We start from the raw sequence: 24,189 nt of genomic DNA on the forward strand, positions 1-24,189 counted from the left end.
GGAGATGTATTCCATGGGCAGGATGTGGGGTGTGTGTGACCCGAGATAGCGACAGCCTGGAAGAGTTTAGAACAATGCCTCAGTGTCTCATCTTTCTGTGAAACTTAGCTTGGAGGAGTAAAATACCCACCCACCCCATGCAGATAAACGACTGGATGAACGCAGGGTGGGTTTATGGTGCCCAATCTGCATGCTTGCCAGCCATGGTTGAAGCATTTTTAGGTTTGGTATATATAGACCCGGTATTCTCTGTATGATTCAAGCACTCGGTCCAACAGTCAAGACAGTTGGATTGACGGCTTCATTATTGCAGAAATGACCAAGTCTCTCTCAGTACTGAATTTCCACGACAGACCTAATAAGGTTGTTTTGGCCGTACTAGCCTCCTGACATTGGCATTACATACCCTCTGACCCCTTGCATCAGGGATTCTAAACATAACTCGGAGCCCTCCGGTCCTGGCAGTGGAGAGACAGATGGCAACCTCAGCTCCCTATGTTTGCACGCTGTATGCTCATGAACAAGTACTGCCTGGCACATGGTGAACATGCCGCAGATGACCAACCAGGATCGTATTTATTAGTGCACACCATAGGACACGGTTACCCAACTGGTGGTCCACAGGTAATTGTATTTGGCCCACCCAAGTTTTTTGAATTGTTGGACAGACTATAAAAACACGAGCAAATCAGCTCCAAGTGATTTTTATTTTGAAAATCTGTTGCAAAAAATTCCCACGCATAATAGAGAGATATATATGTGATCGTATACAAATGTAAGCGAAGTTTAAAATTATTATGTTTTAGTCAAACATATCCGTTTAGGCTTCTTGGGGTCAATTTGCAGTCTACAAATGATTTGTAACTTTGTTCCAGCCACCTGACCAACAGTTCAAGAAAAAAAGTTACCCGGCCACAGCTGAACCTAGTAGAAGATCGCTGCTATAGGAAAACCGTTTTATTCCATTTTGTTCTAAGAGTATACAACTCGGGTCTCTAAAACCTGGTCTCCCTAACTCGCTCCCTCCAAATTAAATCAGTCAGGCTCATTGTAAGGACTTTGAAAGTCTTGTGCCTCTCCTTTCCTCTTTAGGTGAAGAGAGGAAGGCCTATGGTCTGGACTCTGTGGACAAAGAGTCTGTAGACTTGTAGACCACAGTTGACCGCAGTTTGACAATACGGTAGTCACGATGTGAAGCACACAAGGAACATGGGGAGAGGACACAACTAATGAGAGACTGACTAACCGTCTGAAAGTACAATGTATGAGGGCCTCTTTGACTAACTAGGAGGCATATTGCATAACTTGTGGTTGAGCTGTGATGAGCAGTGTGATGTGGATTAGCAGCCCCTGCAGGGGCACCTGTCTGCATGCCACACATTCACCGCATTAACAAGCCCAGAACTGCACACTGTTGGGGCAGGGGAACCTGCCAATGAGCAGAGGGCATTGTTCCCTCAACCACCGCCATCTCACTACTACCTCTGATAGACAGTGAGATAAGAAAAGCAGACCTAGTTCCATTCCTGTTTGGAGATCTGAACGAACAGGAAGGAAGCAAAATGGAGATGGCTCCATGCCAGGTCTCCCTGTTAGGACTCCCTGGAAAACAGTGGCAAGTGTTATTGAGTAGACCATCCTGGCACAATATAAAGGAAGGCTACACTAAGCACTACAATGGCTAGGCCTATAGATTGAAGTGAAATTGCTTTTTTAAAAATCTGCAAACATCAAAGCTGTATACTAGGTGTACAAAAACTCCACAACTGTAACTTTCTAACTCCTGCAGCAAGTACCCACTTCCACCAGTGTCAAATTGGCTGCAGCTAATTGGATTCAGGACAAGGGGGAAAAAAAAAGAGGGAACCTGGCAGCAGAGTTTCTGTTTATGAAGTTGAGGATGAAGTTGATCTTACATGCTAATCTGGGGTCAGTTTGGTTAAACTTAGGATCGAGGAAGGGAAAGCTGATCCTAGCTCTAACTAGGGGAAACTTCACACTGGATCATGCATGCAGGCATACAGAAAGAGAAAGAGCAAGAAGAGAGAAAAACACAGTGAGCAGCCAATCAACTCACGGTGGTCTCCCTCATGAGGCGGGGCTTGAGCCACTCCTGCACGCCCACCAGGTCCAGGTCAACACCCACCAGGCCCAGCTTCCCTCTGCACTTGATCAGCTGGTCTGGCTTCACCACCAATCGCTGTAGGGAGAATGGACAACACCAATGTTAGCATGACAACAGCACACAGGTGAATCGTTTTTGCGCCTGGATTGTCTACCGTTAACCCGTTGATTGTAAAAATATTGGTTGTGTGATAATGGTTTCCTGACAACCCTATCGGAATGCTCAAAAGTATAATGGCAAGCAAACAAAACTAAGCCAAAATCATTTGAGGAAAATAGCACTCGATAGTTGAAGATGCCCTGTTTCTAGCTTCTAGCCAATTTCGCAGGATTTTTTCTTCCTTACACCATTTGCTCAGAACATTTCTTTTACCTACAGCCGAGAATAACTTTGGGATATTAGATTGGCAGTCACTCACCAGAAATTCGACTTCCCTTACCTGGATCCTTTGTTTGAACTTTGAGGCAGTTCTATACATCCCGGTGGCTGCACCAAAGCGCTGATGCACGAGAAGAGTTAAAAGTGGGGCCCTAGTCAGACTCAGACAGCGTGCATACCATCCACCGCTTCAGAGTATATTGCTCACTAACGTTCAGTCCCGTCACAATAATGTAGATGAGCTCAGGGCGAGGACCTCCTTCAAGAGAGACATCAGGGACTGTAATTTAATCCGTTTTACGGAATCAACGCTCTCTCGGATATACTGCCCCAGTCCATCGCAGGGGACAGGAAAGACATTTCCAGGAATAAGAAAAGCTGAAGGGTTTGTTGTTTCATGACAAATAACTCATTGTGCCATTGTTGTAACGTACAGGAACTCAAGTCACTTTGGTCTCCCAATCTGGAATACCTGCATTACCTCACAAGACAATGTTCTTCGGTCATCGTCACTGCCGAGTATATTCTGAGGAAATCTGAAGGAAAACGCTACCGAATTTCTACCAACATCTGAACCACTGCATTTAGCCATGGGGCCCTAGTCAGACTAGGAAAATTATATCGGTATCGTTTTTTTGGGCAAGGAAAATATTGGATATCGGTATCGGCCAAAAATGTCATATAAGTGCATCACTACCTAGCACTGTGTGATTATTTGTCCATGTACAAGAAGGTGAGAACAATGTCCTTGCTGGAGGACAATACTATTTTATTGTACCTCAGTGAGCAGCCACGGGTGGTCCTGCGTCAAGCGGTCCCAGTCCGTCTCCGAGGTGACATTGGCGTAGCGGAAGCGGTTCTGCACAGCCGCCGAGGTGCAGATGTGCTTGTAGAGGAACTCCTTCCCCGTCTGCTCCGAGATGGCTTTGGCCGACATGGCGAATCACTGGCTCACTATCTAGCAGAGGGAAGAGGGGAAGCCAGAAGAGTTTCAGGGGCAGTTAGTACAGGTCCACACAGAAGTCCTTGAATTAGTAAGAGGAATGTTAGCCTCCTAGTCAATTAACACACTGGTGTTTGTCACACCATGGCATCCCAAAAATCGGTCTTCTCACGAAAACATATATAGCGTCCGAACGGTTTGACCTACAAACTACTATGACCACTCTATGGAAAGAGGAGACTCTCCGTGTTGTTCTATGACCACCACAAGAGTCACGGGAATCTGAAGGTAACAAGCAACTGTTAAAAAAATAAAATGAATGGAAGTATGAAGGTAGTTTTGTGCCTACACCCCAAAAAGAAGTTAGATGCGTATAAAAATGAATATTTCATGAGCTTTCTTAACTTCTTTGGGATAGGAGGCAGCATTTTGACTTCCAGGTGTAAAGTGTGCCCAAAGTAAACTGCCTGCTACTCAGGCCCAGAAGCTAGGATATGCATATAATTAGTAGATTTGGATAGAAAATAGAGGTCGACCGATTAATCGGAATGGACGATTAATTAGGGCCGATTTCAAGTTTTCATAACAATCGGAAATCTGTATTTTTGGACGCCGATTTTTTTTTTTTACACCTTTATTTAACTAGACAAGTCAGTTAAGAACACATACTTATATTCAATGACGGCCTAGGAACGGTGGGTTAACTGCCTTGTTCAGGGGCAGAACGACAGATTTTTACCTTGTCAGCTCAGGGATTCAATCTTGCAACCTTACGGTTAACTAGTCCAACGCTCTAACCACCTGCTTCACATTGCACTCCACGAAGAGCTTGCCTGTTACGCGAATGCAGTAAGAAGCCAAGGTAAGTTGCTAGCTAGCATTAAACTTATCTTATAAAAAACAATCAATCAATCATAATCACTAGTTAACTACACATGGTTGACGATATTACTGGTATATCTAGCGTGCCCTGCGTTGCATATAATCGCTTAGGTACACGTTGCGCCAACCATAAAAATCAATGCCTTTCTTAAAATCAATACACAAGTATATATTTTTAAATCTGCATATTTAGTTAATATTGCCTGCTAACATGAATTTCTTTTAACTAGGGAAAAAGTGTAACTTTTCTTGCAACAGAGTCAGGGTATATGCAGCAGTTTGGGCCGCCTGGCTCGTTGCGAACTGTGAAGACTATTTCTTCCTAACAAAGACAGCAGACTTCGCCAAACGGGGATGATTTAACAAAAGCGCATTTGCGAAAAAAAAGCACAATCCTTGCACGACTGTACCTAACCATAAACATCAATGCCTTTCTTAAAATCAATACACAGAAGTATATATTTTTTAAAACTGCATATTTAGCTAAAAGAAATCCAGGTTAGCAGGCAATATTAACCAGATGAAATTGTGTTACTTCTCTTGCGTTCATTGCACGCAGACTCAGGGTATATGCAACAGTTTGGGTCGCCTGGCTCGTTGCGAACTAATTTGCCAGAATTTTACGTAATTATGACATAACATTGAAGGTTGTGCAATGTAACAGGAATATTTAGACTTAGGGATGCCACCCGTTAGATAAAATACGGAACAGTTCCGTATTTCACTGAAAGTAAAAACTTTTTGTTTTCGAGATGATAGTTTCCGGATTCGACCATATTAATGACCTAAGGCTCGTATTTCTGTGTGTTTATTATATTATAATCAAGTCTATGATTTGATAGAGCAGTCTGACTGAGCGGTGGTAGGCAGCAGCAGGCTCGTAAGCATTCATTCAAACAGCACTTTTGTGCTTTTGCCAGCTGTGCTTCAAGCATTTATGACTTCTAGCCTATCAACTCCCAAGATTAGCCTGGTGTAACCGATGTGAAATGGCTAGCTAGTTAGCAGGGTGCACGCTAATAGCGTTTCAAACGTCACTCGCTCTGAGACTTGGAGTAGTTGTTCCCCTTGCTCTGCATGGGTAACGCTGCTTCGAGGGTGGCTGTTGTCAATGTGTTCCTGGTTCGAGCCCAGGTAGGAGCGAGGAGAGGGACGGACGCTATACTGTTACACTGGCAATACTAAAGTGCCTATAAGAACATCCAATAGTCAAAGGTATATGAAATACAAATCGTAGAGAGAGAAATAGTCCTACAATTGCTATAATAACTACAACCTAAAACTTACCTGTGAATATTGAAGACTCATGTTCTGAGCAAGGAACTTAAACATTAGCTTTTTTACATGGCACATATTGCACTTTTACTTTCTTCTCCAACACTTTGTTTTTGTATTATTTAAACCAAATTGAACATGTTTCATTATTTATTTGAGGCTAAAAAGATTTTATTGATGTATTATATTAAGTTAAAATAAGTGTTCATTCAGTATTGTTGTAATTGTCATTATTACAAATAAATAAAATAAAAAATAAAATTGACCGATTAAATCGGTATCGGCATTTTGGGCCCTCCAATAATCGGTATCGGTGTTGAAAAATCATAAAGCGGTCGACCTCTAATAGAAAACTCTAAAGTTTCTAAAACTGTTAAAATTATGTCTGTGAATATAACAGAACTTATTTGGCAGGCGAAAACCCAAGGACAAACCATCCTGGAATTTTTTGTTGTTGAGTTGACTGTGTTTTCAATAGTTTTCTTTGGTAAAGTAGAATTATGAGGCACTTGGTTGCAGTTCCTATGGCTTCCACTAGATGTGAACAGTCTTTAGAAATTGGTTGATGTTTTTCCTTTGAGAAATGAAGAAGTACGGCTATTCAGAATGAGAGTCAAGCCAAGTGTACTTTTTTGCTTGGTGCGCGCGACCTGTAGCTCGCTCCACTTTGATTTTATCCGCTATTGAACACAGTATATTCCATCTTAAATTTTAGCGATTATTTACGTTTTAGGATGGATTAGGAAAGTTGTTAGAAATTTTTTGACAAAGTTTACAGGTAACTTATTAGATAATTTGTAGTCATGTTGGGCGAGTTGGAACCGGTGTTTTTCTGAATCAAACGCGCCAAATAAATGGATATTTGGGGATATAAAAAAGGAGTTCATCGAACAAAAGGATGTGATGTGATGTTTGTGGGACATATTGGAGTGCCAACAGAAGAAGATCTTCAAAGGTAAGGCATGAATTATATCGTTATTTCTGACTTTTGTGTCACCACCTGCCTGGTTGAAAATGATTGTAATGCATTTGTGTGCTGGGTGCTGTCATCAGATAATTGCATGGTTTGCTTTCGCGGTAAAGCCTTTTTGAAATCTCACACCGCTGCTGGATTAACAAGTTAAGCTTTATTTTGACATATTGCATGCGTATTTTCAAGAATGTCTGCAGTTTGAATTTAGCGCCCTGCACTTTCACTGGATGTTACCATCCCACCTAGCCTAAAGAAGTTTAAATCTCCTAGACTTAGGACAGAAACTTCATAACCTGGTTTCTTATGATTTATTTCTTGACTGTCTTTGCCATTGATGAAGGTGTTATTCAATGCCATTTTCTGGGCTATAGTAGTAAAGGCCAAATGTAATATTTTATCCAAATTTGTTTTAATATTTTTGAGGCATACCTAAAGGGGTCTTAAAATTAAAAACCAATAAGCTAAATGATTCATGATATGACCATCTTTAAACAATTCCATATGTCAGCTTAGAACTACTTCAGGCTCAAGGTTATTCACCAGTCACCACCTGTTGTGTAGATTGCACTGTGTCAGGGGAAACTCAAACCTCCATAGCTGCAGAGTATCTGCTTTGTCCATTCTTGCCTTTTAATAATTAGTGCCCGATTTTGACATCAGAAACCAGGGTACAGATTTATCAAGAGAGTAGTATGCTAAATTATTATAGGATGCAGAGAGACTACCATTTTGTTTCTTAATCTAATAAGTGTGTTCATCTGAACCTCATCTGACAACATGTGAAAACACTCCATATGAATTTAAAGATACAGTGCTATGAGGATGACAGAGTGTGTCATGAGAATAGTGAACAGCCTGTGGAATATACAATCCAATATATTGTACTGTTCAATTTCTCCTGATCCTGACCGCAAAGGGATTTCTGTACTAATGAAAATAAATGCCAAGAAAGTGTTATCGTTATGTTTTTTCATTTTAGGTCTACTGGTAAATAACACGCGTAAACCTTTTGCTAAATCTGCCCCCAGTTGTGGTTCAATCAAATGAAAAACAGAACCAGCTGGACTGTGACCCTTTAGGACAAGTTTGATGTTCTTCTGTCTTATTATGATGTAACCACCCAACTGGTCTGTTTGGAATCTTGATAGGTTTAATTAAGTTGATGGCATGTTAAACCAGGGGGATTGGGCTGGCTTTGGGACAATAGACTAGCTTGCAGAGACGACAGCTCTTCAGGAACATGGAGTCCTAAAATACAACTGTCAAACCCACTAAACAATGTGTGGGAATGGCACACTCCAAGGACACCACAGGTTGCCTTCAGGAAATAGGCAAAACCACCAAAAACTTGAAAACTGCCAAAAAACCACTACACTGAAGGGTTGATAGCTGACAATACTAGTTTCTGGTAGGTCTGGTCAGTCCGAGGTTTTGCAGGACCTGAGAATCAATGGCTTGGTAATTTAGCCTACGTTGTTCAATTCTGATTGTTATCAACACATTAGTCTGGGATAACAGAATGCGTACCATGTCCATGTTTATAGGGACAGAATATATTTGGAGCAGCTACTAGTCTCTACACTTACTGATTTGTTCATTAGAAATGGATGATGGATATCCGAACGGACGTTAGTATTCGATTGAGTGAGTGTTCATTTTTGAAAAAAAAAGTATTGTAGGCCTATTTTGACAATGAAAAATCTGTGTTATAAATTAAATTTACACTTTACAAAGTGAAGATAAAAAAAAAATATATATTATATATATATATATATATATATATAAAACATTTTAAAGATTTTACTGAGTTACAGTTCAGCAAATCAGTCAATTGAAATAATTTAAATCAGGCCCTAATCTATGGATTTCACATTACTGAAGAAGAAAAAAAAGTAGGGGTGTGGATCAGAAAAATAGTCAGTATCAGGTGTGACCATTTTCCTCATGCAGCACGACTAGTCAAACGACACCGCTGGTCCTGCTCACACTGCCCTACCCTGTGCTTTGACCTCTTTCTCCCCTCTCTCTCCAGATGAAATCTTGCGTCTTGTGACGGCCGTCCGCCCAACAACCTGCCCACTTGACCCTATCCCCTCCTCTCTTCTCCAGACCATTTCCGGAGACCTTCTCCCCTACCTCACCTCGCCCTTGACCGCTGGCTACGTCCCTTCCGTCTTCAAGAGAGCGAGAGTTGCACCCCTTCTGAAAAAACCTACACTCGATCCCTCCCATGTCAACAACTACAGACCAGTATCCCTTCTTTCTTTTCTCTCCAAAACTCTTGAACGTGCCGTCCTTGGCCAGCTCTCCTGCTATCTCTCAGAATGACCTTCTTGATCCTAATCAGTCAGGTTTCAAGACTGGGCATTCAACTGAGACTGCTCTTCTCTGTGTCACGGAGGCTCTCCGCACTGCTAAAGCTAACTCTCTCTCCTCTGCTCTCATCCTTCTAGACCTATCTGCTGCCTTTGATACTGTGAACCATCAGATCCTCCTCTCCACCCTCTCCAAGTTGGGCATCTCCGGCGCGGCCCACGCTTGGACTGCGTCCTACCTGACAGGTCGCTCCTACCAGGTGGCGTGGCGAGAATCTGTCTCCGCACCACGCGCTCTCACCACTGGTGTCCCCCAGGGCTCTGTTCTAGGCCCTCTCCTATTCTCGCTATACACCAAGTCACTTGGCTCTGTCATATCCTCACATGGTCTCTCCTATCATTGCTATGCAGACGACACACAATTAATCTTCTCCTTTCCCCCCCTTCTGATAACCAGGTGGCGAATCGCATCTCTACATGTCTGGCAGACATATCAGTGTGGATGACGGATCACCACCTCAAGCTGAACCTCGGCAAGACGGAGCTGCTCTTCCTCCCGGGGAAGGACTGCCCGTTCCATGATCTCGCCATCACGGTTGACAACTCCCTTGTGTCCTCCTCCCAGAGTGCTAAGAACCTTGGCGTGATCCTGGACAACACCCTGTCGTTCTCCACTAACATCAAGGCGGTGACCCGATCCTGTAGGTTCATGCTCTACAACATTCGCAGAGTACGACCCTGCCTCACACAGGACGCGACGCAGGTCCTAATCCAGGCACTTGTCATCTCCCGTCTGGATTACTGCAACTCGCTGTTGGCTGGGCTCCCTGCTTGTGCCATTAAACCCCTACAACTCATTCAGAACGCCGCAGCCCGTCTGGTGTTCAACCTTCCCAAGTTCTCTCACGTCACCCCGCTCCTCCGCTCTCTCCACTGGCTTCCAGTTGAAGCTCGCATCCGCTACAAGACCATGGTGTTTGCCTACGGAGCTGTGAGGGGAACGGCACCTCCATACCTTCAGGCTCTGATCAGGCCCTACATCCAAACAAGGGCACTGCGTTCATCCACCTCTGGCCTGCTGGCCCCCCTACCTCTGAGGAAGCACAGTTCCCGCTCAGCCCAGTCCAAACTGTTCGCTGCTCTGGCACCCCAATGGTGGAACAAGCTCCCTCACGACGCCAGGACAGCGGAGTCAATCTCCACCTTCCGGAGACACCTGAAACCCCACCTCTTTAAGGAATACCTGGGATAGGATAAAGTAATCCTTCTAACCCCCCCCCCTTAAAAGATTTAGATGCACTATTGTAAAGTGGTTGTTCCACTGGATATCATAAGGTGAATGCACCAATTTGTAAGTCGCTCTGGATAAGAGCGTCTGCTAAATGACTTAAATGTAATGTAATGACTACTCCTTAGCATAGAGCATGATGCAAAGACCTGTGTGTTGTCCTTGTAAATGCAGACAGAGAAGATCTCCCAACTTCTTAATCATAGCCTCAATTTTGTCCCGCACATTGAATATAGTTGCGGAGAGTCCCTGTAATCCTAAATTCAGATCATTCAAACGAGAAAAAAACAGCCAGATAGGCCAGTCGTTTGAGAAACTCGTCATCATGCAAGCGATCAGACAAATGAAAATGGTCAATGAAGAAAACTAAGCTTGTCGCTCAATAAAAAAAAAAAGTCAATTCTTTGCCCCTTGATAACCAGCGCATTTCTGTATGTTGTAAAAGCGTTACATGGTCACTGCCCATATCATTGCATAATGCAGAAAATACTGGAGAGCTCAGGGGCCTTGCTTAACGGGGGCAGTATTGAGAATTTTGGAAAAAATATGTGCCCATTTTTAACTGCCACCTACACCAACTCAGAAGCTAGGATATGCATATTATTACCAGATTTGGATAGAAAACACTCTGAATTTTCTAAAACAGTTTGAATGGTGTCTGTAAGTATAACAAAACTCATATTGCAGGCAAAAACCTGTGAAAAATAGATTAAAAAAAAGAGAATTTTGTGACTGTACTATTTAGTGTCATTGTTTTATAGATACCACAGTGAGAAAGGATTCAGTTCGCAACTCCTACTGCTTCCACTAGATGTCAACGATCTTTAGAAAGTTGTTGGAAGCATCTGTCATGAATACAGACCGAATTAGAATGCTTACAAGTTGACACGTCATCACTTCATTTTTTGCGCCTGCGCATGAATCTGAGAAGTGTCTTTGTCATAATCGTTTATTCTAGACACTTGATAGGTTGTGTGAAAATATTACTGATGTTTCCTGATGTTTCACGTTAAAAATGGACCAAAAGATTAATGCTAAACAACGTTTGACATGTTTGAACAAACATAAATAGATTATTTACTAGTTTTTTTTTAGCTTTTCGGCATGACTTTACACTGCCCACCTCATTTTGTGGGAGCCTACTGAACGCTAACTATTTGGACATAAATTATGAACTTTGTCAAAAGAAACCACATTTGTTCTGGACCTGGGATCGCTGGCAGCGCCTTCTGATGGAGATAATCAAAGGTAAGGGGATATTTAGAATGTTATTATCAATATTAGATGATGCTAATGCTAACGGTATAGCTTAGCTTAGCTTATAGCTTAGCTTATGTTGTTAGCATAGTACCCAGTTTATAGCAAAATGTGATTTCCCAGTAAAGTTATTTTGAGATCTGGCCATTCGGTAGCAATTACGAGATGATAATATATTATTCTTTGAATGACAATATTATAATTTACCAATGTTTTCGAATAGTAATTCCGTGATTTGTAATGCTGGATTCACTGGGAGCATTCGAGCCGAAAAAAATTCTGAATTTCACCGCGACTGTAAATGCTGTTTTTGGATATAAATATGAACTTGATGGAACTAAAAATGCATGTATTGTCTAACATAATGTCCTATGAGTGTCATCTGATGGAGATTGTCAAAGGTAAGTGCATAATTCTAGCTAGTTTTCTGTCTGTTGATGCCCTTCTTTGAATTGGCTAAACATTACACGCAGCTATTGTCAATGTACTCTCCTCACATAACCTAACTTTATGCATTCTCCGTAAAGCCTCTGAAAATCGGACAGCGTGGTTAGATTTAGGAGATATATCTTTCAAATGGAGGAAAATAGTTGATTATTTGAAATGATTACTCTTGCAGTTTTGAATTCCCCGCCATGGTCACATGACAATGAATCCCAATACCGGGAAAAGATCCTGCCCCCTGGCCTCAACAGGTTAAAAGCTAACAATTTTCACTGTAGTGTCCAAAACGTCTTTTAACCTGTTAGGGACAGACGTTCCGCTAGCGAAACGCCTCACCAATATCCAATGGTATAGCGTGGCACGAAAAACAAATACCTCAAAAATGCAAAAACTTCAATTTCTCAAACATATGACTATTTTACACCATTTTAAAGACAAGACTCTCCTTTATCTAACCACATTGTCCGATTTCAAAAAGGCTTTACAGCGAAAGCAAAACATTAGATTATGTCAGGAGAGTACCCAGCAAAAAATATTCACACAGCCATTTTCAAAGCAAGCATATATGTCACAAAAACCCAAACCACAGCTAAATGCAGCACTAACCTTTGATGATCTTCATCAGATGACACTCCTAGGACATTATGTTATACAATACATGCATGTTTTGTTCAATCAAGTTCATATTTATATCAAAAAACAGCTTTTTACATTAGCATGTGATGTTCAGAACTAGCATACCCACCGAACACTTCCGGCGAATTTACTAAATTACTCACGATAAACGTTCACAAAAAACAATTATTTTAAGAATTATAGATACAGAACTCCTTTATGCAATCGCGGTGTCAGATTTTAAAATAGCTTTTCGGTGAAAGCACATTTTGCAATATTCTGAGTACATAGCCCGGCCATCATGGCTAGCTAATTTGACACCCACCAAGTTTGGCCCTCACCAAACTCAGATTTACTATAAGAAAAATTGGATTACCTTTGCTGTTCTTCGTCAGAATGCACTCCCAGGACTTCTACTTCAACAACAAATGTTGTTTTGGTTCCAAATAATCCATAGTTATATCCAAATAGCTCCGTTTTGTTCGTGCGTTCAAGTCACTATACGAAGGGTGACGCGCGGGTGCATTTCGTGACAAAAAAAATCAAAATATTCCATTACCGTACTTCGAAGCATGTCAAACGCTGTTTAAAATCAATTTTTATGCTATTTTTCTCGTAAAATAGCGATAATATTCCAACCGGGCGACGTTGTATTCATTCAAAGACTGAAAGTGTCACTGAAAGTGTCATTGTTCTCAGCAGGACCACTCACAAAAACTCCTGCCGTTTTTCGCCCAGAGACTGGAGAGCTCTCATTCCACTTTCTGGCACCTTCTGAGAGCCAATGAAAGCATTAGAAAATGTCACATTACAGCAGAGATGCTGTATTTTTGATAGAGATGCCCTAGAAGGAGAACAAATTGTCAGACAGGGCACTTCCTGTATAGAATCTTCTCAGGTTTTGGCCTGCCATATGAGTTCTGTTATACTCACAGACACCATTCAAACAGTTTTAGAAACTTCAGTGTTTTCTATCCAAATCTACTAATTATATGCATATTCTAGTTTCTGGGCAGGAGTAGTGACCAGATTAAATCGGGTACGTTTTTTATCCGGCCGTGAAAATACTGCCCCCTATCCCAAACAGGTTAAGCTGTCAGGCATTCCCTTGGCAGCAACAGCCTCTCGGTGGATGCTGCAGTGTACCCAAGTGGTGTTGGGAGCAACTGCTTGCACATGAGTTACCACTCCACTATGTCTTCCTGTCATGGCTTTTGCGCCATCAGTACGGATACCAACATGAGCAGCAGCTACGTTTGGCTACATACGGACACGTTAATGTGATTGGATGTTAATTATTTGACTAGGCTACATGTATTTGACATTGTGTTGTTATTTCGCTGAACACTAGATGGTTAAATTAGATTTTTGCCAGTGAAAGAGGCTACTCAGGCAAGAAAAACCCTTCACCCAAATGTATAGCCCTGTTGGAAAATCAGACGGAATGTTTGAAAATGTGTAAAGATTGATGTTTTTAAAAATGTGAATCACAATTGTTTTGGGCGTACCTCCGACAGCATTGTGCGTACCCTAGTTTGGGAATACCGGTTTAGTGTACATCATGAAATGTTGAGTCAAATAAAACCTATTTTTAAAAACTCTTATAAAGTTTGTTTTGTAGCATTAACTTTGACTGATATAACTGTCTGTTTCATATCTGCAAAATAGTTAAAACACTGTCAGTTCACCTTTAATATATCCAATAATTTTCATTGTACTGCTAAATTTATTTGTGCGCATATATTTTTCAACTGGGGCGCAAACGTGCTCCTTGTACAAAAGTTCAGTGTAGAGCCCTGCTTTATTTCAGACTGTAAACAGAAAGCTTTTATCACTCACTGTCTGACTTATTAAGAAGCTAGCCAGCTAACTAGGTAACAAAGAACAAACAAACGTTCGCTACAGACGCACAACACTTCAACTCTTCACAACACTCAATTCCACACCCTCTTGTCTTGGACAAATTAAATACATGATAGTGTTTAGCAGTAGCTAACAACATTGAGCCCGGAACATCCCCCTGGGTTGGTGATTGAGTGCAGATTACAAAACTACCTCCAGTAGAAATTATAGAAAAATATTTAGTATCACATGCTAACTTGTAGCTAGATACCTAGCCAGTGAGCTACTCAGTCCTGGCTTGGGGTGGGTAAACGCTTTAGCTAAACAGGCACGGTAAAGATGGATTTTCTGGTTGCTTGCTAGCTGGCTAAATTAGCTAGCTAACGGTAACGTTAGAGTCCTGCATGACAAACTCACCAGCACGTTGTTTGCAATTTAGTCGCTGCTAAACTAACTCCAGCTAGCTACAGTAGTTAACTAACTAGGAAGTAGGGAACGACAGATGGTTTCCACTAGCTTCTAAATACACTAAGTCAGAGTCGGTTTCCACTAGCTTCTATATCCAAAGTCAGAGTCGAATGCCACAAAGTCAAAATGACTAATTTAAGGTTAGGCTTAAAGTTAGAATTGTGGTTCGGTTTAAAATAAAATGTTTATAGGAATTGTAGAAATGGGCGGGGTTTATTACTTTGTAGTAACGATTCCGCCAGACGGTCCTAGCATCATGCGCGCATATCTCTAAGTAAATGTCGATGTAGCTAGACATAAAGACAGTCAGAAAAGATAGAATCATACCTTATGCGAATGCTACGTCCTAGGGATGTATAAATGGTGTCCTGGTTGCTACGAGCTAGTTTAGAGGGCTGCGCAATCTACGCCAAATACAGCCGTCTTCTCTTGCCACTTCACTCCAGTTTTTGTCGCCCCATAATCTGCCGATACGATTACGACCTCGTCGGCTGTTCCATTGGCTCAAACATAACCACGTGGTGATATTCCTCCAAACCTTTACACCCACTACCATTGGGCAAGGTGTCTTATTCTTTAAATTTTATTGTCGAATCGCAAACAACTGACATCTGCATACACCGCCTGCTACTGTACTGGAGTGTGAGGCCGGTCACGACCTATCTACATAACTATATGCTCTTACCTAACCCTGAATTTCTAATAAAATAAAACAATTCCCTACCCAACCTCACTACTCCCATCACCCCGAATCAATATTTTAATTCCCCCTCTTTCCCAACTGCACCTGTATATCCACAATATTCGTTTTCACGGATCTTTTTGCTTTAATATCTACTATATAATTTCCATGAACATGTGGAAGAGCCTGAATCGAACAGGACTGAATTTCAAAACCTATTTGTAACCTCAAAAACAGCATCATTATTTCTAACCATAAATCCTCAAGTTCTGACTTTCCAGATCTTAAACTACACAAATCTGATGCAGAATCCAAACATATTACTACTGTTCTTAGTTGCACCTCCTCTATCCATTGCAATCCAACAAATTAATCGCAACAATTTCTGTTGAATATACAGATACATTTGTTAGTCTCTTGCTTAGATGAACATTGAACTCAGGAATAAATACACCTGCTCCTGTCCTCCCATTTATGGGATCTGTATACACTGCAAGACAATAATAAAACTGATTACTAATATACTGATCCACCATTGTTCCTTCATTATCTTCTTCACACCACTGTTTATTTTCTTCCATCAGGCTAAGATCAAGATGTGGTCTTGTATAAAACCACGGTGGTACATTTCCTATTGACACAAATGGCCCTATGACAATATCTGAGTCAACAGTAACCAACCCTTTTTCCAATCTCCGTACCAAAACCCCTCTTTTGATATCGTTCATATTCGCAGCAGTCTTCCAATAGTGTCAGTGTAGGATGATCTACCGTACTACCCTTCAGTCTTGCCCAGTATGTCAGGGCTATCTTAACTCTTCTAACGGATAGTGGCGTTTCCCCAGTATGTATTTGTAAAGCCTCAACCAGTGTTGTTTTAAATGCACCATCGCACAACCTGAGTGCCCTCGCATCTTATCAAGGCACAACAACGATGTAAAAGCCGCAGAACCATATACAAAGCACCCATAATCTATGGACGATCTCATCAAAGTACAATAAATATTCAGTAAAGATTGGCATGATTGGGGGCAGATAGGCAAACTCTATCATCCTCATTAGATTAAATGTAAGAAAGTATTCAGTCTCAATTTTATTTATTTAACTAGGCAACTCAGTTAAGAACAAATTCTTATTTTCAATGACAGCTTAGGAACAGTGGGTTAACTGCCTTGTTCAGGGGCAGAATGACAGGTTTTTACCTTGTCAGCTCGGGTATTCGATCTTGCAACCTTTCGGTAACTAGCTCTAACCACTAGGCTACCTGCCGCCCCTCAATACATTTAATGATGTCTTCATGTAAGCTTTTCATCAAACCATAGCCCCAAATACTTAAATGCTGTTACCATTTCCATTCACTCATATAATCTTTTTGTTAGCGAACAACATATGGCAAGATTTAGATACAGTGACTTGAAACCTCATGATAAGGACCATTCCACTACTGCTACAAAAGCACCTTGCATTTTCTCTATCACATAAGGAATATTCCTTCCCCTTTTCCAACAGGCACCATCATCTGCATATAACGCCGCCCCTATACCCTGTTCGATATCCCCAAAGATATCATCAATCATCAACATGAATAAGAAAGGACTAATAGCACTACCCTGTGGAGTTTCATTTTCCACCTCCTCTTGATATCTCCAATCACACCCTGACCTGGAAGGTTCGGTCAAAGAAGAAATCCTTAATCCAGTTATACATTCTCCCACTAATATGCATTTCATTCAATTTAATCAGTAGACCTTCCCACCACATTGTATCATAATATGATAAGCATATTACGCTTTTTCAATATCAAAACACAATATTGACATCACTTCATTGCCAAATCTTTGGTCACCTAAGTACTAACTTTAACTAATGCATCAAGGGTAGTTCTTCCCTTTCTGAATCCACTCTGATATGGACTTAATAGACCCCTATGTTCCAGATAATACATCAATCTACCAACAATCAACTTTTCCATTAATTTACAGATTTGATTTACAGAGATTATTGTAAATGCAATAAGTCTATAACTAGCAGGACGGGATGGATCTATATCAGGCTTCACAAAAGGCAAAACCACAGCACATTTCCATCCTGATGGTGGCACTCCTGTACTCCATAAACTCAAAATCTTTCCCAAAACGTCTGTAGGCAGATGTTTAAACATTATATAGCATAATTGATCCTCACCTGGAGCAGCGCAACCACACCCCTCGTTATTTCAAACATGTTGAATTCAGCATCCAGCGATTCTCCAGAATCACACTTCTTACAGTATACATTTTCATGCTTTTCTTCCTTATGTATTTTACATTCATCACTTAGATTGTCAACTTTATGCACTGCTGCAAAATCTCTTCTTAGAACGTCTGCTTTTTAGGCAAGGTTTTTAATCAGAAAAATTACATTTATACTGAACAAAAATATAAACAACATGTAAAGTGTTGGACCCAATTTACATCCCTGTTTGGAAGCATTTCTCCTTTGCCAAGATAATTCATCCAACTGCCAGGTGTGGCATATCAGGAAGCTGATTAAACAGCATGATCATTACACAGATGCACCCTGTGCTGGGGACAATAAAAGGCCACTCTAAAATGTGCAGTTTTGTCACACAACACAATGTCTCAAGTATTGAAGGGGCGTGCAATTGTCATGCTGACTGCAGGAATGTCTACCAAAGCTATTGCCAGGGAATTGAACATTCACTTCTCTACCATAAGCTGCCTCAAAAATAATTTTTGAGAATTTGGCAGTATGTCCAACCGGCCTCACAACCGCAGACCACGTGTAACTATTTCTGCACCTCCACATCTGGCTTCTTCACCTGCAGAATCATCTGAGGGGGTGCTGAGGACCATTTATGTCTGTAATAAAGCCCTTGTGTGAAAAAACTAATTCTGATTGGCTGGGCCTGGCTCCCAAGTGGGTGGGCATATGCCCTCCCAGGCCCACCATGGCTGCACGCTTGTCCAGTCATGTAAAAACCATAGACTACAGCCTAATGAATTTATTTCAATTGACTGATTTCCTTATATGAACTGTACCTCAGTAAAATCTTTGAAACTGTTGCATGTTGAGTTTATACTTTCGCTCTGTATACATTTAGTTGAAAATCCTAGCCTTATATTTTATGGGGAAAATACATATTTTTTGCTGTAATTTGGCAAAGCCGTTTGTCAGTGTTGTATTGTTGACAAAAAAATATCAGCTTTCTGAAACTGTACTTGTAGGATCAGAGATGGTGGAAGCAATATCTCCACCCAAATGTAAAACAAAGAAGACAAAAGAGATAAGGGGAAAAGATTAATCTTTATTTCCTTCAACCAAAACATTGAACAGAGGCATATTCTTAAAGAAAAAAATGGTACACTGGTACTAGGATCATGAAAATGTAGTGTTTCTGTTCACGTTTTCAACCTGCCACCTGGCTGCTTCACAGATTGAGGGGACATACTGACCAAACGTTCATGACAGATACAAGGCATGATGACAATCCCCAAAAGTAGAATAAAAGCTTCTCAATGAGAGCTGGTTCTAGGTGCAAAAAAAGGGATCTGTTTTTTGTCAAGTATCTTCTTTCAAGATCCCATTGCCTAGACTGGCCAAAGTGAGAATTAGTTGTTTTTCTGGAACAGAACACAAAACCAATTCCAGCAAGTCAATTCTCGTCTTGTATCGTACGTTCTAGGCTGCGAATCCACTTTTCTTTTTAAATTTAAACATCTTCAAAGTAAAATTACAATTAAAATAGGTGACTTTGCTTAGCACACTTTACAAGAGTTTCTCAACCTCTGTGTTTAAGCAACGTCAGTCAGCAGGGTTCTCCTAACATTTATTGCAAAATAAATGTACACATACATGTTATTCAATAATTTCATCCAAACAGCTTGTGCGTGTCAACGAGCGTCTGAGTAGCCAGGCGCTAAAATAGAAGATGGTTCTATTTTTTTTTTACTCGTAACGCGCTGCAAGTCCCACCTCTCCAATCTCCTCATTAGTTTTCAGGAGAATATACCCACATGGGTGATTGAAGGATGAACTGAGGTTCCCACTCCAGTTCAGTTGGTGGTGGTAATGCACCTTAAAGTTGGTTGCCAACTGCCATATAAAGTCCACAGAAAAAGAAAAAGACTGGAGTAGAGATTACTAGAAACCACCTATGTGGATTGACGGAGAAGAGAACACACAAATTCGTGTGACTCAAAATGGGCCAAAATTCTACAAAGATCCAGAAAAAAAAGGACCTAATGTTTATATCCCAGGACGAATTAGCTAGCAACAGCAAGGTAGCTAACTACATTTTTCATGTGTTTCGACCTCTCCCCAAATTAATATTTCAACCTGTGTGCCCTGATCATGTCTGGTGTAGACCGGGGCGGCAGGTAGCCTTGTGGTTTGAGCGTTGGGCCAGTAATCGAAAGGTTGCTAGATCAAATCCCAGAGCTGACAAGGTAAAAATCTGCCGTTCTGCCCCTGAACAAGGCAGTTAACCCACTGTTCCTAGGTCATAATTGTAAATAAATAACTGACTTGCCTAGTTAAATAAAGGTTCAATAAAAATAAAAAGATGAACATTTGCACGCAAGACTTATAGTCTAGATCTAAGGGACTGACTAGCTTTTTATCTGCTACACAGTTCCTCTACAAGTCAGTCCCTTAGATGTTGACTAGACTGTCTTGTGTGCAAATGTTCATTTTGTCCATATTTTTATTTTTATCTGGACCAACTGATCTACAAGACTGGCTGCTGAAGTTTCAAATGTTGACTTGGGAGTTGAAACCGGATGCATCGTATTATGGGGCCAAAGCAATGCTAGAAAACCACATGGAGAAAAATAGATCTATTATGAGGTCAAAACTTTACATACATTGAGTTTGGACGCAGAAATAACAGACAGAAGAATCGTTATAAGTCCCAAGGAGGACGTGGGTCAAGGATGTTTTTTTTTACATTCTATTTATTAGAAATCAAATGGAATATCACCAACACTTGTCATTGAGATGGATACAGTTTGAATATACAATAAATAAATACATTTAAGAGAACTGAACAAAATCTCAAATCAAATTAGGAGCACAAAATAAGACTTAAAACATGCCAGTAAAATGCATCAATGAGCAAAATGGAGACTAACATGAAACTGTAGTTTGAGTCTGCAGGAAAATCCAACGAAAGAAAACCAGGCCTCATTCTACATGGGACTGAAGTAGTTCCTAGGCTCTGCCCTAAGGTCAGCTTCTGCTTTACCTCCAAATGATTCCCATGCCAACTTTGTTTTCGGGGCGACCTCTATGTGGCGTGAATGAAAAACTCATGCGACCTACTAAAACTAACAACAGAGTTGCACTCCCATGTGTTCATTTACAAAGCTCTACTTGCTCCAGGTACAGGAAACATTTTCCATTCAAGCAATGAAATGTATATTTTGGCAACAGTACTCCTATTTCACGCCTTCAAAACATGCTTTGCGACAAATACTCACAAAAGAGAATCAGGCCAATTTCTTGAGGATTCAAGTTTTTCCAAAACCCCCTTGTCAAATAACCTTTAACCTATTTAATTTGTTACGTTCTTAGTTACTAAACCTACCAAAAGTCACCCTGTCAGTTTGAATTTGAAGAGGATATTGTCAAATGTGATGGCAACAGCCCAAAAGATTTTATGAAGATGCCAAGCACCATCTCTCTCGCTCAGATAACAACACCGAGTGTCTTTTTAGCATGTGAAAGCAACATTTTGCAAAAAACATTGGGAGCTTAAAAATCAGGTTGTGACGGTGCATCCGACTTAATATTGTCCACCACAGGGCTACAGCATTCCCAATGGCATTCTTCATTTCTAGCCAAACTGAAAAAATACATTTCCTGGTGCTTGGTCTAAAGGGTGGGGAAAAAAAGAAATGTGTTACTTTGCTGTGTTGAAATCCATGACAAAGTGTATGATTACAGTACATTCGGAAAGTTTACAGACCCCTCGAGTTCTTCCACATTTTGTTATGTTACAGCCTTATTCTAAACTGGATTAAATAAAAACAGTTCCTCATCAATCTACATACAATACCCCACAATAACAAAGCAAAAACAGTATTTTGAATATGAAAGTCGATGAAAAAGAGATTTGGCTCATTAATCTATATGGTCCAAATCAGGATGATCCACGTTTCTTCTAAAACATTTATACCAATTTATTCAACTTACAGGCAACAAATTATCTAAATCATTATGGTAGGAGACTATAACACAGGGTTAAGTACCTCAATGGACCGTAAAGGTAATAACTCAACAAACTATCATCACCGTGCCCTTAAGGAAATCACAAATATTATGGACACATTAGAAATAGTGGATATTTGGAGACTAAAAAAGCCCGACCTAGTGAGATATACATGGAGGAGACTTAATCAAGCTAGTTGTCTTGACTACTTTGTCTCTTTCATCAAAGGTTAAAAAAAGTTTTAATAGGAGACAGAAGGCGATCGGATCATCATCTAATTGGCATTCACATAACTCATAGATTTTCCACAGGGATATTGGAAATTGAATCAAAGTTTACTGGAGGACAACTTATTTTTAACTAAGACAAAATAATTTATAACTGAATTTTTCCAGTATAACATAGGTTCAGCAAATCCCTTTATTGTTTGGGACATTTAAAAAAAGCCGTTTCTGGCTAAAGGGAGACTAAGAAGGGAAATCCATGAACTAATAGTACAGGTAGATAGCAATAAAAACAATACTACAGAGATACAAAATAAGTTAGAGGAAAAACAAAAAGAACTTGAGGAACTTCTACAAGAATGATCTAATGTAATCTATTACAAAAATAAAGCAAACTGGATGGAATATGGAGAAAAATGCCCAAAATTCTTCCTGAATCTCCAATACAGGAATGCTAACAAAAAGAATTTGCAGAAACTCGTTACTGAAGACGGAGTAATCCATGATTCTCCGAATTTTATTTTAAAAGAGGAAGCTAATTATTTTAGGCAGATCTTCTCTTTTCCGTATCATCCTTTCCCACTGAATGAAGATTATGGTAAGGAATTCTTTCCAAATAATATTTAAAAAATGAAAATTAACAAAACGTACAGAAAGATCAGGGCGAAGGCCAAATTACAGAGGAAGAACTTTGAGGCTATTAAATCCTTTCAGTCTGGAAAAACCCAAGGGCTTGATGGCATACCGGTAGAGGTATATCAAGTATTTTTTGATATACTAAAAGCACCATTGTTAGATTGTTTTAACTACTCCTATAGAAATGCTAGTCTGTCAGGTACTCAGCAGGAAGGTCTGATTTCTCTATTATTAAAACAAGACCCAGATGGCAAATATAAAGACCCAGTCCATCTAAAAAACTGGAGGCCCCTTACACTTCAATGTTGTGATGCAAAATACTAGGAAAATGCATAGTACTCAGAATTAAAAGGGTTTTACAAGGTATTGTTCATCCTGATCAGAAAGGTTTTATTTAAACACATTGGAGATAATATACGACAACTACTAGAAATAATAGAACATCATGAAACATATAAGAAGCCAGGAATGGTATTTATAGCGGATTTTGAAAAGGCATTTGATAAAGTAAGACTGGATTTTATTAATAAAAGCCTGGATTTTTTCAATTTCGGTAATTCTCTTTATAAAATGGGTAAAAAATGATGTATAACAACCCCAGGTGTAAAATTGTAAATAACGGCTCAGAGAGTATTGAATTGTCAAGAGGAGTTAAACAAGAGTGTCCGCTGTCACCATATCTATTCGCTATGGCCATCTAAATGCTAGCTATTAAAATCAGATCCAATAACAGAGGATTAGAAATCCAAGGCTTAAAAACAAAGGTGTCCATGTATGCCGATGACACAAGTTTTAGATTAAGTCCGCAAGCTAGATCCCTGCAATGTCTCATTGAAGATCTAGATAGGTTTTAGTACAGAAAAGTTAATTATGATAAGTGTACAATATTACGTATTGGATCCTCGGTATTCATATCACAAAATATATAAATAAGCTCTGCACAATGAATTTCAATAGAAAACCTGTAAAAATAGACAAGATCCTGCAACCATGGAGAGGTAAATACCTGTCTATTAATGGAAAAACTGCCCAGATTAACCCAAATATATCTGTTTACTCACTTACATATGGCACTGCCTACTGATGATTCGTTTTTCAAATCATATGAGCAAAAAATATTTGGCTTTATCTGGGACGCTAAACCAGACAAGATAAAACGTGCCTATCTATATAATGAATATGAATTGGGTGGGTTGAGATTATTAAATATAAAAGCACTAAACCTCTCTCTAAAAGCTTCACTCATTCAAAAGTTTTATTTGAACCCTAAATGGTTCTCAAGTAGATTACTAAGAAAAGCTCATCCATTATATAAAAATGGCCTTTTTGCCTTTGTGCAGATTGCCATGTCTCATTTTCAATGAATTGAAAATTATACTTTTTTCAAAGTATCTCTTTTTCAAACAAGCATTGCAGAGCTGGCTACAATTTCAATTTCATCCCCCTGAAAAGATAGAACAAATACTATGGCAGAACTCAATGTGCTGATTGATAAAATACCTGTATTTATGGGAAAGATGTTGGAAAAGGGTAGTTTGTTCTTAAATGATATTGTAAATTGGAATGGTAGAGTTATGTCTTTCATGGAGTTATCAGAACTATGCGGAAAGGTCTGCTCAATCCAAGAGTAC

General features: G+C 40.0%; 2 protein-coding genes across 6 annotated transcripts in view; both read right to left on the bottom strand.

Moving 5' to 3' along the window:
- The window catches only part of LOC115201007 (ATP-citrate synthase), a 110,636-nt gene extending 95,352 nt beyond the window's left edge, over positions 1-15,284 (bottom strand). Inside the window, exons 1-3 of one of the 4 annotated variants that reach the window (XM_029764193.1) lie at positions 15,133-15,284; positions 3,282-3,457; positions 2,078-2,200 (exon numbers count right to left, since the gene is read on the bottom strand). In XM_029764193.1, the coding sequence (XP_029620053.1) occupies positions 2,078-2,200; positions 3,282-3,440 (282 nt within the window). In that variant the 5' untranslated portion in view covers positions 3,441-3,457; positions 15,133-15,284. Of the gene's footprint in view, positions 1-2,077; positions 2,201-3,281; positions 3,462-14,754; positions 14,776-15,132 lie in introns of those variants that run through there. The other 3 variants (XM_029764192.1, XM_029764194.1, XM_029764195.1) reach the window with 3 other exon arrangements.
- A 5,108-nt stretch (positions 15,285-20,392) lies between these two features.
- Positions 20,393-24,189, bottom strand: part of LOC115201009 (dnaJ homolog subfamily C member 7) — a 54,154-nt gene continuing 50,357 nt past the window's right edge. For both annotated transcript variants that reach the window (XM_029764197.1, XM_029764196.1), the window contains one exon: positions 20,393-21,361. In XM_029764197.1, coding sequence (XP_029620057.1) covers positions 21,324-21,361 — 38 coding nt within the window. In that variant the 3' untranslated portion in view covers positions 20,393-21,323. The remainder of the gene's footprint in view (positions 21,362-24,189) is intronic.

This window comes from Salmo trutta, chromosome 10, assembly GCF_901001165.1.
Source record: "Salmo trutta chromosome 10, fSalTru1.1, whole genome shotgun sequence".
Taxonomy (NCBI): domain Eukaryota; kingdom Metazoa; phylum Chordata; class Actinopteri; order Salmoniformes; family Salmonidae; genus Salmo; species Salmo trutta.